The sequence below is a fragment of the Microcaecilia unicolor genome, chromosome 3 (genome assembly GCF_901765095.1).
Source record: "Microcaecilia unicolor chromosome 3, aMicUni1.1, whole genome shotgun sequence".
Taxonomy (NCBI): Eukaryota; Metazoa; Chordata; class Amphibia; order Gymnophiona; family Siphonopidae; genus Microcaecilia; species Microcaecilia unicolor.
In genome coordinates, this window is record NC_044033.1 from 373,796,586 (window position 1) to 373,813,034 (window position 16,449).

At 42.3% G+C, this 16,449-nt stretch overlaps 1 protein-coding gene across 2 annotated transcripts in view; it reads right to left on the minus strand.

Moving 5' to 3' along the window:
• The window catches only part of LOC115466983 (uridine-cytidine kinase-like 1), a 114,352-nt gene that overhangs the window by 94,486 nt on the left and 3,417 nt on the right, over positions 1–16,449 (minus strand). For both annotated transcript variants that reach the window (XM_030198593.1, XM_030198594.1), the window contains exon 2: positions 2,339–2,532. In XM_030198593.1, the coding sequence (XP_030054453.1) occupies positions 2,339–2,532 (194 nt within the window). The remainder of the gene's footprint in view (positions 1–2,338; positions 2,533–16,449) is intronic.

Sequence of the window (16,449 nt, forward strand, 5' to 3'; positions counted from 1 at the left end):
TGTTCCCTAGGCATGGCATGTCCACTAGTCTCTTTTTAACAGCCTGTTTTGAGGTGAGAGACATGCAGCCAGGAGAGTCTACATATCCCCACACCCAGAGAGCCTGGAAGCAACATCAAAAGTATCATCGGCACCCATGGCCAGATAATGCCTACTCTCCATCTGCTTGCAGGCCAACTGGCAAAGATCAGCAGCCTGCTTCAAAGGGATAGAGTCTGCCAGACTAAGTGTACTGTTTCTCAGAGCCTCCAAGTGCACGATCGTGAATAGCTGGTAGGACTCGATGCAGGCAACAAGCATCGAGGTCTGAAAAGTCTTCCTCCCAAATGAATCCAAAGTTCTGGCCTCTCAACCCGGGGGTGCCGAGGCATGAGACCAGGAACTCTTGGCCTGTTTGAGAGCAGATTTGACTATCATGAAGTAGTGAGGCAGCTGGGCCCTCTCTAATCCAGGAGCCTTCTGAATATGATATTGTGTATCCACCTTCTTGGGTGCAACCTGCACTGTGAAGGGAGACTCCCAGTTGTTCAACAGTGCATCCTTAAGGATAGGGTGAATGGCATAGTGACTCCTTCCTTAGGAGAAGACATGGTCAAAAACAGATAACATCTCCGCCCTGAGCTTCTCCTCCATCTCCAACTTAAACAGGACAGCTATAGCCATCTTCCTGACAAAACTGGTGAAAGCAAGCACATCTGGAAGAGATTTTCATCTCTCTTAAGGAGATGAGGGTTCAGGTGGGATACCTTATGACTTCTCCTCCGAGAAGTAATGTGGATCTTCACCTGACTCTCAAGAGTGGTCCCAATCAGACTCTTCCTCATACTGAGGATCAGGAGATTGAGTCTGCACCGGCTTCGACCTTGTGGAACTATGTCCATGCTCTGAAGAGCCCAGAGGTGCAGTCGTGCCCTCAGACACCAGGAAAGATTCCTCCCCCGAAGTAGAAGGGGGTACTGCATGCCCCAACATCGGCACCAACACCTGATGCAATTACAGCCCTAAGAGGCAGGAGTACTAGCTTCAAGAAGCTGAGGAAAGAGAATTGGGTTTTGAGTTCAAATAAGAATTTGTAAGTGCACCTACCCATCATTTTGATCTTTGTCTGCCATCATGCTCAGTGAGTGCAGAAGTTGAACAAGCACTGCAGAAGTACAAGTAAAAGGTTTGAGTCAGCCTTCTCATCCCCCATTCCCTCCCCTCCCCTCTCTGGAATCCTGTATAGAAGGCATGGAACCAATCAAGATTAGAGGTGATTAGATGGCAACACAAGTAATTGAGAAGCAAAGCCAACATTGGGAAGACTACTACAGCCTGTGCCCTGACCGAGGCTGGACAGATTTGGATGGGCTGCAGTGAGGCTTCAATGATAACTTCAGAAGTTGGAGAACAAGGCCAGTGCCGGGCTGACTTCTACAGTCTGTGCCATGAAAATGACAAGTCAAGATCAAATATACATATGTAGCATCACATCGTACCTTATGCTATGAGTTTATCTTGTTGGGCAGCCTGGATGGACCATACAAGTTTTTACCTGCCATCATCTACTATGTTACTTTGAGGCATACTTTCAAAGCATTTAGCCTTCCAAAGTTCCATAGGTTTCTATGGAACTTTGGAAGGCTAAGTGCTTTGAAAATATGCCTCTATGTATCATTGTATTATGTTACTACATCAACAGATCTGCCCTCTGCAAAAGCTGTGCATTTTGCCTTCAGCTATTAAAGAGTACATAGACTTCTTTGGAAGTAAAGCACAGATGGGCAGATGATTGAAAGCCCCACGCTGTTCCAAACAGCGCTCTAAAAATAGTGCTGGAACAGCGCGGGGCTTTACCACCCCCATGATCTGAGATAATAGCATGCAAATTTAAGCACGCTATTCTCTCTGATCATAGGGTAGAAGTGCGGGAGATTTGCACAACCCTCCCGCTCTTGTTTGACAGGTCTGGGCTGTCAAAAGCCCAGACCTGTCAACACAGGGGCTGAAGGTCCATGGGACCACCAGACCGCAAGTACCCCCATCACGAACCAAGTGAAACGGGGACTGGAGGTCCAGTGGACCTCCGGTCCCCTCGAGCCCCCCCCCCCTCAACAGAATTTCGGGGGGGGGGGGGGGGGGATCGAGATTCAGTGGGTCTCCAGCCCCCCCCCCCCCAGCATCCCCTCAAATGTCCCTGGTGGAGTAAAGCTAAACAATTTCAGTTATCAGTGCTGAACTGATTTGCCTCATGTGTTATGACATAAGCAGCATGTATTACTGCCCCACTTGAATCATTCCATGGCTCCAAGTGCAGCCATTCCCATCCTTCCCCATGCAGATGAGCGAGAACACTTACCAATCACAAAGGCTTCTTTAAAGGGGATCCCAGTCTCATTATACCAGGGAGGACGGCCCGCTGTATAGATGGTTCGCTTGCTGGTCCGGAGAAGCGAAGGCTCTGTTTTAGTCTGACTGGTGGAACGTTTTCGGGGAGAAGGAGTCAGTGGCAGGCGGGTTAACAAAGTGTCCAAGGAGTCTTCCCCATTATCACTGATGACGTGAATAAAAGACAGGAAAATGGATCAAAAAAGCACATTACCAAGGAAAACCATCTAATTCCAAAAGAAAAACACTGGTCTGCCACATCATAACACTGCTAAAGCAGCTCAATCCTCCCTGTGTCATGCCTCCCCCACCTCTATACCCTATATTTCAATGCAGCTAAGTATTTGAGCACATGATAAGCTATGCGTTGGCACATAAAATGATTGTAAAATATGCAATGATTAAATGCTTGTGCACATAGCTTAAGGCCAGTATGTCTGTGACTGTACTTTTGAAAACGTATGAGCACATTTTCAAAAAAAGGTTTTATAAAAAAGTATTTGGTGATGGCCTGGATTATTAATTACTATATGGAAAATTGATAATGGATAGAAATCCATACACAAGCCCAGGAAGAGATATAGTAAGAAAGCTAAAGGTAGATATATTCTTGGTTTTAGACTTTCGAGAACCACCAGAACATGCGTGAATAACAAGTGCGTAAAGGTGAGCCGGTCAATATAGTGTACCTAGATTTTCAGAAAGCTTTTGACAAACTCCCTGAGAGATGCCTGAGAAAATTAGAGAGTCATGTCATAAAAGACAATGTTCTGTTGTGGATTAGGAATTTGTTGATGGACAGCAAACAGTGGGTAGGGTTAAATGGCCATTTCTCTCAGTGGAGAAGGATGAATAGTGGAGTGTCCCAAAGATTTGTTCTGGGACTGGTGCTATTTAACTTACTTATTAATAATCTGGAAATGGGAATGACAAGTGAGGCAATTACATTTGCAGATGACACAAAACTATTCAGAATTGTTAGAACGCATGCGAATTGTGAAAAATTGAAAAGGCCTTAGGAAGATGGAAGACTGGGCATCCAAATGGCAAAATGAAATTTAATGTGGACAAATGCAAAGTGATACACATTGGGAAGAATAATTCAAATCATAGCTACTTGATGCTAAAATCCACCTTAGGGGTCAGCACCCAAGAAAAAGCTCTAAGTGTCATTGTAAACAATACGAAGAAATCTTCTCCCAGTGTGTGGCGGTGACCAAAAAAGCCAGCAGGATGCTAGGAATTATTAGAAATGGGATAGAAAATAAGACAAAGAATATTATAATGCCTCCGTATTGCTCCATGGTGCGACCACACTTTGAGTATTGTGTGCAATTCTGGTCGCCGTATCTTAAAAAAAAATATAGCAGAATTAGTAAAGGTTCAAAAAAAGGTGACCAAAATGATTAAGGGGATGGAACTCCTCACATATGAGGAAAGGCTTAAGAGGTTAGGACTCGGCTGAGGGAGGATATGATGAGGTCTACAAAATACTTAGCGATATAGAATGGGTAAATGTAAATCCATTTTTTACTCTTTCAAAAAGACAGACTAGGGGACACTCAAGGAAGTTACATGGTACTATTTTTAAAATGAACAGAAGGAAATATTTTTTTCATTCAATGAATAGTTAAAGCTCTGGAACTCGTTGCCAGAGAATGAGGTATCAGCAGTTAACATTATCCAAGTTTTAAAAAGTTTTGGACAAGTTCCTGGAGGAAAAGTCCATAGGCTGAAATTGAGATAAACATGGGGAAAGTCATTGCTTGTCCCTGAGATCAGCAGCATGAATCGTGTTACTATTTGAGTTTCTGTCAGGTACTTGTGACCTGAATAGGCCACCGAATGAAGCAGGATATTGAACTAGATAGACCACTGATCTGACCCAGTATGGCTATTCCTATGCTATAACAGGATTTTTTTTTAATCCTCCCCCCTTACTCCCAAACCAAACCGAACTTTGGGGTGACACCCCCCCACACCCCCCAAGACATTTATTCTGAGATTTCTAATAAGCATCATTGTTCTCCTTCACTAGCAGGGTAGGTGGATAGCACCATGTGCTGAAGGGAAGGAGACTTGAGTTCTTTCCTACCTGCTGGAAGTGCTGAAGTTGGAGTGGCTTGAGATCACTGCTCCATAACAGTACTCACTCCCTTCAGGGCTCATACTTTTCAAGTGAGATAGGACAGAATCTATCAGGAACAGCAGCCAACCAGTCAGCCACAGTCCGATTGGGGCTCTATAGAAAGAGCAGCAAGCTCCCCTTCATTACATTCACCAGACCATGTAAAAATGCTCTCCAACAGGGGGAAGACTTCCAAACATAGGCATAGGAATCTGGAGAAGCAACTTCACAAGCTTATCCCGAGTTAAATTTAGACATGAAAATGAATGCTCTCTGTCTAGGCAGTCAGTGGCATGGATGATGATTCTGTATGAACTTGAGCTGAAAGAGAAAAGTGGTTACTGTTTCTCTTACAGACAAAGTAGGGGAGATGCAAGGAAATATTAAGATTGGATTAATTTACATTTGTGTGTCTGAAAAGATGAAAAACACTGTACTGGAAAATGGAGTCTTGAACATGCTGTGTCAAACCACAAAGCACATACAGAATGGTCAGCTTCCCCTTAAAATGCCTCACCCCCCTCTAAAAGGGGTCATCTCTGAGTCAGAAAAGAACTCAGCTTCCAGATTAATTCAAATCCTAGCCTCTCTGCCGGGACTTCCAATGGAAGGATCTGCTGGTACTACTAACTGTGAAACTGGTTTTATGGCTTTGGGCACCCTTCAACTAAGAAGCTGAAAGAAATCAACTCTTTCCACACACTGTAAACATAAGAGGCCAATGCAAAAAGCTACCGCAAGCCTAACAGCACAGTTATTACTGTTTGTATGTGTACATTAGGGTTGAGCAAGGGTTTTAACTTCCCCGGAAGACATGGCCGCAAACTCTATTAAAATGGATGGTAATGAGACCATTAAGCATTCTGCTGCAATGCACAGAAGGAAACAATGGTTTATGATGCTCACACAATGCAGGAAATTTTTCATTAGGTCTGGGGCAGCGTAGAAGGGTTAGTTAGGAGGTATGTGCGTCTGGGTGCACCCACTCCTTCCCCCCAATCCAACCTGTCTGCCCCGATAGCTTTCTGCATCAGTTCCTAGTGTTTAATGGCACCAACTCCGTTCCCCTTCTCCCAACAATAAAACAATTCCCTAGTGTCTCTGCCCAGACTATGAAATAAGGATGAATTGCGCATGGTCAGAGCCTACCATTTTGAAAGACTGTGGGGCCAAAGCAGAAGCGAGTGGGCATCACTCCTTCCTTTTTTGAGATACAGGGGTCTAAGGGGGCCTTAGGGAGGGGTGCCATTAAACATCAGGGAATCACCTCATACAGACAAGTGGGGCAACATCTATATATATAAAAGGCAACCCCAACGTTCTGAAGCCTCCACGGAAGTTGAGGCGCCCGAGATATCCGGGGTGCCCTGGAGTGTCTGCACCGCCCTCGCGTCAAAACGTCATGACGTCGAGGGCGGAGCTATAACACTCGAGGCCCGAAACCGAAACGCCACAGGCACGGCCACAGAGGCGCAGCAAACAAAAAAAAAACAAAACCCTACCCACACACAGCGACGCCAACACCGAACAAGGCAAGTAGCTCGGAGGGAGGGGGCCCCTTGCTAGTGCCCGTTTCATTGCCCTCAGAAACGGGCATTTATTCCTAGTTTTGCAATAAACTGTGGATTACTGCCACATTTTTAACACAGTGGTAATGTGCATGCTCATTGAATACTGCATCCCACCAGAAATTTTATGGAAAGTTTATGATGAAGTTGTGTGGTCAGTGCTTTTACTGCACCGCTTTCCACATCGACCCCTTAAGTAAGCTATGGTGCCTTTCAATTGACCAATGAAATCATATAAAGATAATGATGTACATGAACTCTACATTACACAGGCTACTTCCTTAGAGGGAAAAAACAAACTTCAAAGCCATCCAACATCTTTTTCACTGTATTCATTTACAGCACACTTATCTTTAACTTATCTTATAGGACTTATTACCCCACTAATCCCTTAATAAGGTTCAAAGTGGGGTAACAAAAGAAATTACTGGTACAATAGCCAGGAATTACAATCATCGCTAAAATAAGGAGGAAAAACCTATTACAAAAATTTAGGAAGCAAATATGATTTCACCAACTTTCGAAAACAAACACATAGAAGAGTCGTTCCAGATTTTCGCTAATACATAAATGAATTTACTAACAATGTATATTTAACAATTTTAGCAGAGGAGAAACCCAAAAGCAGATATGATAATTACACTTACGACTTTCTATAAATAAGCCCAACAAATTAATCAAAAAGGACCAAACCATTGGGACAATGGCCTTCTAAAGTTTTGAAAATCAGACACACCACCTTAAAATGTATTCAGGCCTGCACTGAAAGCCAGTGTAGTTCTCCAAACAGTGGACAAACATGGTCAAACTTAGACTTACAACAGAACAATCTTGCTGCTGTATTCTGAATAAGCTGAATCCTACATATGTACTAATTTAGCAGAAATACCTAAATAAAGAGAATTATCTAAGGAGGGCCCAATAAACAGAAACTCTAAAGAAGTAAGTCATTATGCCCATGTGTCACTTTGCTAAGACTTGAGCTGTGTGTGCGGGTTATACATTTTTTAAATAAATAAATTTTAACCCTTCACAATATTCATCACCAATATAATGAACAGAATCAGATATAGGACAGATGCCTGTGGCACTCCACTGTGCCCAAGACTTATTGAGGGCTACTGATGCAGGCAATAAAGGCAAAACATGGCTCGTGTCTAGTCCCTTGAACAGAAATTTGCTCTCAATTAATGTTATCTCAGCAGCTTTCAATAAAGGACCTTTCTGAAGGCTTTGATCCCCACTGAAGCTCCTTGTGACTCTGAGCAAGTCACTTAACCCTCCATTGCCCCTGGTACAAAAATAAGTACCTGAATATATATAAACCGCTTTGAATTTAGTTGCAAAAACTTCAGAAAGGCGGTATATCAAGTCCCATTTCCCTTTTTCTGGCTGCACACTGGTCTTTTGGTCATCTCCACTGTTTTGCTGCTATCTTTAAAGGTGTGGAGACTAGTCCCTCTATTTTTCTCCTTTCTTTGTTCAATTGAAGGACAACCATGGCTTTCCAGCCCTGGGACAATGTTTTAAGTTTTCCTGAGGAATGCCGCCAACATTTATTGCAAGAACCTTCACCTTTTGATAAAGATGAAGCAACCCTGGAAACATTTGTTAACAAGTGGACTGAAATGGTTAAGGAAGAATGTTATTCATAATGAACTTTATTATACAACTTTACTACAGTAGTGTCGCTCTTAATTTATCCCAAGAGGCCTCAGGGGCATGAAGGGGCCTCGTCTACTTGTAGACGACCAAGTATTTTTAGATCAGTGGTGCGCCATTTTAAATAAATGTTCCCTTGATTTGATAGATGAAACCTCAAAGAGGAAAAATGATGTATTGAAAGCCACTTTGAATGAAAAGACTGATGTTCTGAAGAATGAAGTGATAATTTTTAAACGATTATAGATGATGTAAAAAGAAAGTTGGATAGTTTTAGGAATATTAAGACAAGTTAGAAAAAATAAAACGTGATGCAAATGATTATAAAAAAGGGACTACAATATCTACTAATGGACTAACAGGGACTAAATCTTATCGATGATACAAATCTATAGATAGACCCCTCACTAGAGAAAGATACTCAAGCATGTAATTATACTTAATTACTAATGAAGGGAAAAGATCTCAGTGGCTCTCATACTTCCAATAAGGAATGCATGGAAGAACCTTACAGTCATATCACCATCATTGGTCATAAAAGCCCTTCATATTTTTAATTATCATTACCAATTTTGTTTTATATTTTACTGGTTATGAACTACTATAATGTTGAATCACTACATAATATCAAAATATAGATAGATACTCGAACATTTAAATATTCCCCAACAATCCTCAAATGACTTATATTCTCTTAGGCTTGATATTTCAAAAAAGATAAGTGGGAAAAGATACGAAAACATCTTTAGCTGATAGCATCTCCCAAGTTGCAGCAAAAGCTCATAGGTCCTTTGCTGGATTATTATATACAGGTTATTGTGCAAAGCCAATTTCCCCCCACATGCCAACTTGGCATTTATTAGTCTTTTGCTTAAGCCTGGTAGGCCAGCCATTCAGCCTATTTCTCTTACAAATATGGAGATTTTATCTCAGATTTTGGCTGACAGATCGGCGGGCTGCTTGCCAGGGTTAATAATGGATGACTAGATTGGCTTTGTCAAGGGACGTCCGTCCGTGAACATGCGGAACCTATTAGCAATATTACATGGTTCCCAAATACAGGTCCCTCTGTTAGTTGCAAGTTTGGATGCCGAACGGGTGTTTGACCAGGTTCACTGGCCCTTTTTAATACTTTGAGCTATGTGGGCATGAAGGGTTGACTTTATCAGGTGGTCTCCACTTTGTATGTTCATACCCAGGCTTCCCTGTTGGTTAACGGAATACACACGCCTTCTTTTGACATTGCCCAAGGCACAGGTGTTCCCCCCCCCCCCCCCCCCCCCCCGTTTCTTTTATCTTTAGAGCCTTTGCTTTGTGTGTTGTGAGTAGATGCGGGAGTAGCTGGGATACACATGCATGGGTAGACTATAATGCTTTTAGAATATGCAGATGATCTTTTAATCCGCAACATACTCTGCCTAGAGCACTTCAATTGATCCTCAGTATAGAGAGCTTGCAGATTTTACACATCTAAATTCCAGGCACTCCCAGTGCCTTTCATTGTTCGAGAGGATTGGAAGGGTGCCATTCGAAAGACCCCTTTGCTGGAGGCCCAGGGATCTGACGGTTACCAGCCAGATTTTTAAAAACTATTGGGGGAGAAAGTGGTTGGTGATCTTACAAATATGCTTAATGTTATGGTTAATGCGGAGGCATCACCTCCTTCTTTGAGCCTGGCAAAAATTATAGCACTCCTGAAGCCAGGGAAAGACTCGTTATTATTGGAATCTTATAGGCCTCTCTTAAGGTTAAATTTTGAGGCTAAATTGTTAATCTTGCTGAATAGGCTGGTGGGGTTACTTCTGTCCTTGATCCATTAATCTCTAGTGGGCTTTACTAAGGGGAGATCTATTACCAAAAATGAGGAAGATTTTCTTCTTTCATTGGAGCAGAGGGCAAGGATAAGGGGAGCATCATTGTTAATCAGTTTAGATGCTGAGAAAGCATTTGACAGTGAAGTGGGACTTTATATGCAACTTGGGAGACCTACGGTTTTCAGGGTTATTCTGTCTCAATTATTAAATCTTTATATTCTGCCCTTCAAGCATTTTTGTCAATTAATGATTGCATATCTGATTGCTTTCCTATCTTGCACGGTACTATGCAGGGTTGCCCCTTTGCTATTTGTGCTGACGCTGGATCCACTTTTGTGTGATTTTCATGATAGACCAGATATTGTTGGTGTCCTGACAGGCTCTGATTGTTTTAAGGCAGCAGCCTTTGTGGATCATATTCTGGTTCAAATCTTGCACCCCCGGGACTCATGGTCAGTTATTGGAATAATTTCAGGAATATGGGGATTACACGGGCTTTCATTTAAAACTAAGTCCAAGATGCTACTGTAGTCAGTGCAGGTTAAGACCTTGTAGGGTGAGGGATTTCATTTAAGGTGGGCGGACGACTATTTTACTTAGTTGGGCATCCAACTCTTCATTATGGTAACTTCACTGTACTCTGTTAATATACCCTGGGAGCTGGAGACCACCCGGAAACAGTTGGAAGGCTGGAGGGATTTACCAGTTTCTTTACTGGATAGGGTTCATCTTATCCAAATGGTCATATTTCCCAGGTGCCTCTATCTTCTGCAGATCCTATCCTTAGTCTGACACGGAAAGACTTAGGTTGCCAGTATCGGCTTTTCAATCGCTTATACTGGGCAGGCAAGAAGGCAAAAGTGCGGTTTTCTTTCTTGATGGGCAGCTGGGCTGGGGTGGCTTGGGCATTCTGGACTTTAAATGGTACAATCAGGCTTGCCTTTTTCAGTACCTGCGTGACTGGGTTTGTCTGAAATGCTGGCATAACCCTTTGAAATGGGAACAGGCTTTTTTTGCCTACTATAAATGTTTTTATCTTCTTCATGCACTTTTGCTCGATTGCCAGTACAGGTGCAAGGGAATGTCCTACTTAAGCCGCTACGTGTACTGTGGTGTATATTCAGTTTACTTGGGGGGAGGGGGGATCCTAGGATTACAGATCAATTACCTATTAGGGGGAATGGGGATTTTCAGCCTGGAATGGAAAATGTAGTGTTTCTAGATTGGGAGAGGCAGGGCACAGTACAAATAGAGAATATTTTGGCTGGCAATGGTAGGATTGTGTCTTTTGAAGATCTCCAGAAACATATTGTAGTGCATTGGTGGCATCGATTTGCATACTGTCAAATTAAGCATTATGTTGCTCCATTGGATGAGGGAGCACTTAGTATTAGTATGGAGATTGAATTGGGTTGGGTTTTATTTTATATTTCTGTACAAGGGGTTTCTGTTTCTGGTTATTCATAGGGCACTTCAATGGGTGGTGCCAGGGACCGACTTCAGAGAGCTCCAAGATAAATGGGATAGGGATTTGGGCCACTCCTCAAGAGACTGAAATATTTGGGCTGCTACTGGTGGCATTCCATGTTTGGTCTCAGGCACCTGGCTTCAGGAGTGCTACTTTCGGGTCCTTCCTTATGCAGCTTCAACTCTAGGATGGGGAGGGGGCACTCACCTACTTGTAATAAATGTGCTGCTGCTGAGGGCATCTTTCTCCACTCTTTTTGGTGCTGAAAAAGGATTCAAGCCTTCTGGTCCTCTGTGTTTTTTGGAGTTTATTTTTAGATGTACAATTTGTGGCTCTATGAAATGGTTGATCGTGGACCAACCTAGTCCAGATAAGGGAGTCTCTAGGGAATGAGCCATGTTGCTCCATTAGCTTACGTTGGTGGCACAGAAGTGTATCTTACAGTACTGACCTTGTCACTTGGTCTGTCCTACTGGCCTTGGAGAAATCAAGTTCACCTGCTTGCCACCTAGGAGGCAAGGGAGGCGAAGGGTTCCTTTAAGCATAAAGTTCGCTCTCTTAAAATCTGGGAGGTTTATTATTATATATATTATTACCAAGGGGTCATGATCTTTTATTTGCAAATCTTTTCTTTCTTGCTTCTCCAGTACCACAGATGGGGGGGGGGGGGGGCTTTGAAGGGGTAAGGCAGTGTGTGGGGGGAGGGGGGGTTGGTAGGTTAGCTTGTTGAGGGAGTTGGAGGGTCACCAGAGTTTAGACCCTCAAATTCTTTTGTGGTTTTCTTTTACTATTCTCGGGAGTTGTCGTTGGAGTTCGTATGGTTCTCGTGCTTCTCCTGAGGAGTAGGAGTTTGATTTTCTGGTGTTAGTTTGGTACCTGGGTTTGGGAGTGGAGTGAACAACTGTAAAACTTTTGATGTCTGTTTATTAGTATTTGGTAACTGATATGTGGTTTTTTTTTGTCATCAATAAAAATTGTTGAACCATAAAGAGGTGATGAAGCTGAAGCTGGTAGCAGTTCTTGGTGAACAGATATGCCTCTATCACAACAGACTGTATGTCATCCCATGAGAAATTTTACATTGGGGTGATTGCCCATCGGATTGATAGACTCTTTAGAGAGGAAGTCTGTTTGTTTGGCCTTAAGACTGAAGGGTTCCCACAAATTTGATGTTCTTGTATCATTTCTCAAAGATATTCAAACAGAGTTTGCCATCAGATGAAAAATTGTTAGAACAACGATTCCAACTTTGTGAAAGCTTTCTTTGTAATTGGACAGCATGATGATGATATGAAGATAAAGATGAAGATGCAAATGATGAATCAGACACCACTACTTCTAATGTAGATGATAATGACAATAATGATGATGAAGTACTGTTTGCTATATGAAACTCAAATGTTTCAGAGATTCCCTTGATCATAAACTGCAGACCCAGTCAGAAGACATCATTAATATTGCAAACTGGCTCGATTTGAAAGAACTTTTCATCAGACTAAATAATCTACTTTCTGCTTGTGAAGTTGAACCTTTTTAGCTGTGCTGGATTAATGACTCACAGGCACACTCGCATAAATGACAATCATTTTCAAAATGGATTGAAATGCAGAGCAATAAAGTTGTTGGGCAAATAAGTTAATAATAGTTGCGTTCATTGTAGTAGTGGTGCTTTTACTTTTTACTCAAAAAGTATATTAGGCAATAACTTTTACACTTTTACATAAGTAAATTTTTTTAATGTGTTCTTCACTACTTTTTACTTTTACTGAAGTATTTTGGCCTAGTATTTTGAACAACACTGTCCACCATGTGCAATTCAACTCACGTGATATACTATTATTATTATTTGTTACATTTGTATCCCACATTTTCCCACCTTTTTGCAGGCTCAATGTGGCTTACATATTACCGTTACCGGCGTTAGCCAATTTAGGTCCGAACAAATCAGTGCATATTTTCTAGCGAAAAAGGTGCCGGTACTCAAATGCCAGGCCACCCTTCAGGGGGTGGGGTGATCACTAAGGGACCCACCCCACAATAGCCAGGCCCCCTGCAACCAGTCACAGAATCTATGACAAGGCAGAATTGGTGTGAGGAGCTTGAGCTCTTTCATTAAAAATTGGGGACCATGGGTCACTTTTAGCAGACAATGAAAAAGGTGCCAGTACTCAGTACCCCCAAGTACCCCCTCAAAAAAAGCCCTGGAACAAATACATGGTTTGAATGAATACAAAGTGATATTGTGGTAGAATGAGGTACATGTATGGTATCTACAACTGGGGAAACTTAAGAGAGAGAGAGGGGAGGAAGAGTCAGGTAAAGTCCATTACGGTCTTTGCTTACATTGTGTCGCAAGTGTCCAGGTATTTTATGTTGGGTCGGTGGGGTATGCTCTTCTGAACAGTTCTGTCTTTAGCGCTTTCCAGAAATTTAGGTGGTCGAGCGTAGTTTTTACTGCTTTTGGCAGTGCATTCCACAGTTGTGCGATTAAGTAGGAAAAGCTGGATGCATAAGTGGATTTGTATTCGAGTCCTTTGTTGCTTGGGTAGTAGAGATTTAGGTATGATCGTGCAGATTTTGTAGTGTTTCTGGTTGGCAGGTCGATGAGGTCTGCTATGTATCCCAGTGCCTCGCAATACATAATTTTATGAACAGTTGTGCAGATTTTGAAAGAGATGTGTTCTTTGATTGGTAGCCAATGTAGTTTTTCTCGGAGTGGTTTGGTGCTGTCAAAACGCGTTTTTCCAAATATAAAACTGGCTGCTGTGTTTTGGGCGGTCTGAAGTTTCTTTATGATTTGATCTTTGCATCCCTCATAGATTCCGTTACAGTAGTCCTTGCAGTTTGCTCTATGTTGGGAAAACCAAGTGATTAAAACCAGACTTATAGAACATAGAAGCTGTATTTTCAGGAATGTGACTTCTGCACCTTTGGAATTTGCTGGATCACTCGACAGATGATCTAAATTTTTTTTGTCATAAAGAGCATTCAGAAAAGACAGTGAGGTGGTGATACTGATTTGATTTCACTACAGTAGAATATCTTAGCCTCATGGTCTTCATTTAAATAGAGGGGCATTTTCAAAAGAAATGCCCAAGTTGTAATTTGGACGTCTTTGTAAAACGTCCAAATCCAGGGGCGGGGAAAACCGTATTTTTGAAAAAAGATGGACGTCCATTTTTCGTTTCGAAAATACCAAGGACGTCCTTGGATTTGGAAGTCCCTAGACATGGACGTCTTTGACTTTCGGCAATTTTCAAAACCAAAGACATCCATGTCTATAACGTCCAAATGCAAGCCATTTGGTAGTGGGAGGAGCCAACATTTGTAGTGCACTGGTCCCCCTGACATGCCAGGACACCAACCGGGCACCCTAGGGGGCACTGCAGTGGACTTCATAAATTGATCCCAGGTACATAGCTCCCTTACCATGTGTGCTGAGCCCCCAAACCCCCCCCCCCCAAAAATAAAACCCCACTACCCTCAACTGTACACCACTACCACAGTCCTTACGGGTGAAGGGGGGCACCTAGATGTGGGTACAGTGGGTTTTGGAGGGCTCACTGTTTCCTCCACAAATGTAACAAACAGGGAGGGAAGGGCCTGGGTCTGCCTGTCTGAAGTGCATCTGCACACACTAAAACTGCTCCAGGGACCTGTATGCGCTGTCATGGACCTGAGTATGACATCTGAGGCTGGCACAAAATATTTTTAAAGATGTTTTTTGAGGGTGGGAGGGGGTTAGTGACTACTGGTGGAGTAACAGGAGGTCATCCCCAATTCCCTCAGGTGGTCATCTGGTCATTTCAGGCACCTTTTTGTGCCTTATTCGTAAAAAAAACACGTCCGGGTGAAAACGTCCCAAGATTTACTTTAGGACGTCCCTGCTTTTTTCGATTATGGCTCAAAGACATCCAAGAGTTAGGCATACCCAAGTCCCACCTTCACCAAGTCTCCGACACACCCCCTTGAAATTAAGACGTCCTTGCGACGGACGGCAGTTGGAGACGTCCAAAATCGGGTTTCCATTATACCGATTTGAACGCCTCTGAGAGATGGACGTCCATGTTCCGATTTACATTGAAATATGGACGTCCATCTCTTTCAAAAATGAGCCTGATAGGTGGAAAGTCATCTACCATGTTACTAACACATACATCTCCCATGGATTTCTACTCCCTGAGTGCATCATATTGCACTTCTTTGCACTGAATTTTAATTGCCAAACATTAGACCATTCTTCTAGTTTCCGAGGATCCTTTTTCATGTTCTCCACTTCTTCCAGGGTGTCCACTCTGTTACAAATCTTGGTATCATACACAAAAAGGCAAACTTTACCTTCTAACCCTTCAGCAACATCACTCACAAATAAATTGAACAGCACCAATCCTTGAGACACTCCACCTTTCCCTTCTCCGAGTGAATTCAATTAATCATCACCCTCTGGCGTCTGTCTGTCAACCAGTTCCTAATCCAGCTCACCACTTTGGGTCCTATCTTCAGCCTGTCAAGTTTATTCAACAGCCTCCTATGAGGAACAGTGTCAAAGGATTTACTGAAATCTAAGTAGATTACATCTATCATACGTCCTTGATTGAATTCTCTGGTCAAAGAATTCAATGAGATTCATTTGGCACGATTTACCTTTGGTAAAACCATGTTGTCTCAAATCTTGCAACTTATTGGATTCCAGGAAATTCACTATCCTTTCCTTCAGCATTGCTTCCATTACTTTTCCAATAACTGAAGTGAGGCTTCTGGTCTGTAGTTTCCAGCTTCTTCTCTGTCACCACTTTTGTGAAGAGGGATTGCAGCCGCTCTTCTCCAATTCCACAGAACCCCCATCATCTCCAAGGATTTATTAAACAAATCTTTAAGAGGACCTGCCAGAACCTCTCTGAGCTTCCTTAATATCCTGGGATGGATCCCGTCCAGTCCAATGACTTTGTCCACCTTTAAGATTTTCAAGTTGTTCATAAACACTCTCGTCCGTGAAGAGTGCAATATCCGCTCCATTCTCATATGTGCCTTTACCAGTCAATCGTAGTCCTTCTTCAGGATTTTCTTCCATGAAAACAGAAATATTTGTTTAGCACATTTGCTTTTTCTTCATCATTTTCCATATAGTGATTCACAGCATCTTTCAGTCTCACAATTCCATTATTTTACAGTGGACTAGCTGATATGTATTTACATTATCTCTAGTACGGAAATATAGCTTATATTGATTAAGCTGTATGTATTAAAATGACCATGGATTCATTTTAGCGTAGTTTTTGGGTTGTTCATAATTACTATAAGCTAATCCATAATGTTTAAAATTGATGAAGATTATATTTCATCAACATACACCAATTCATGATGTTTATAATTGGCATGGATATTTTATCTCACTGATGAGACTCAGTGCATATTTCATCAAAAACGCTCTTTAAGCATATG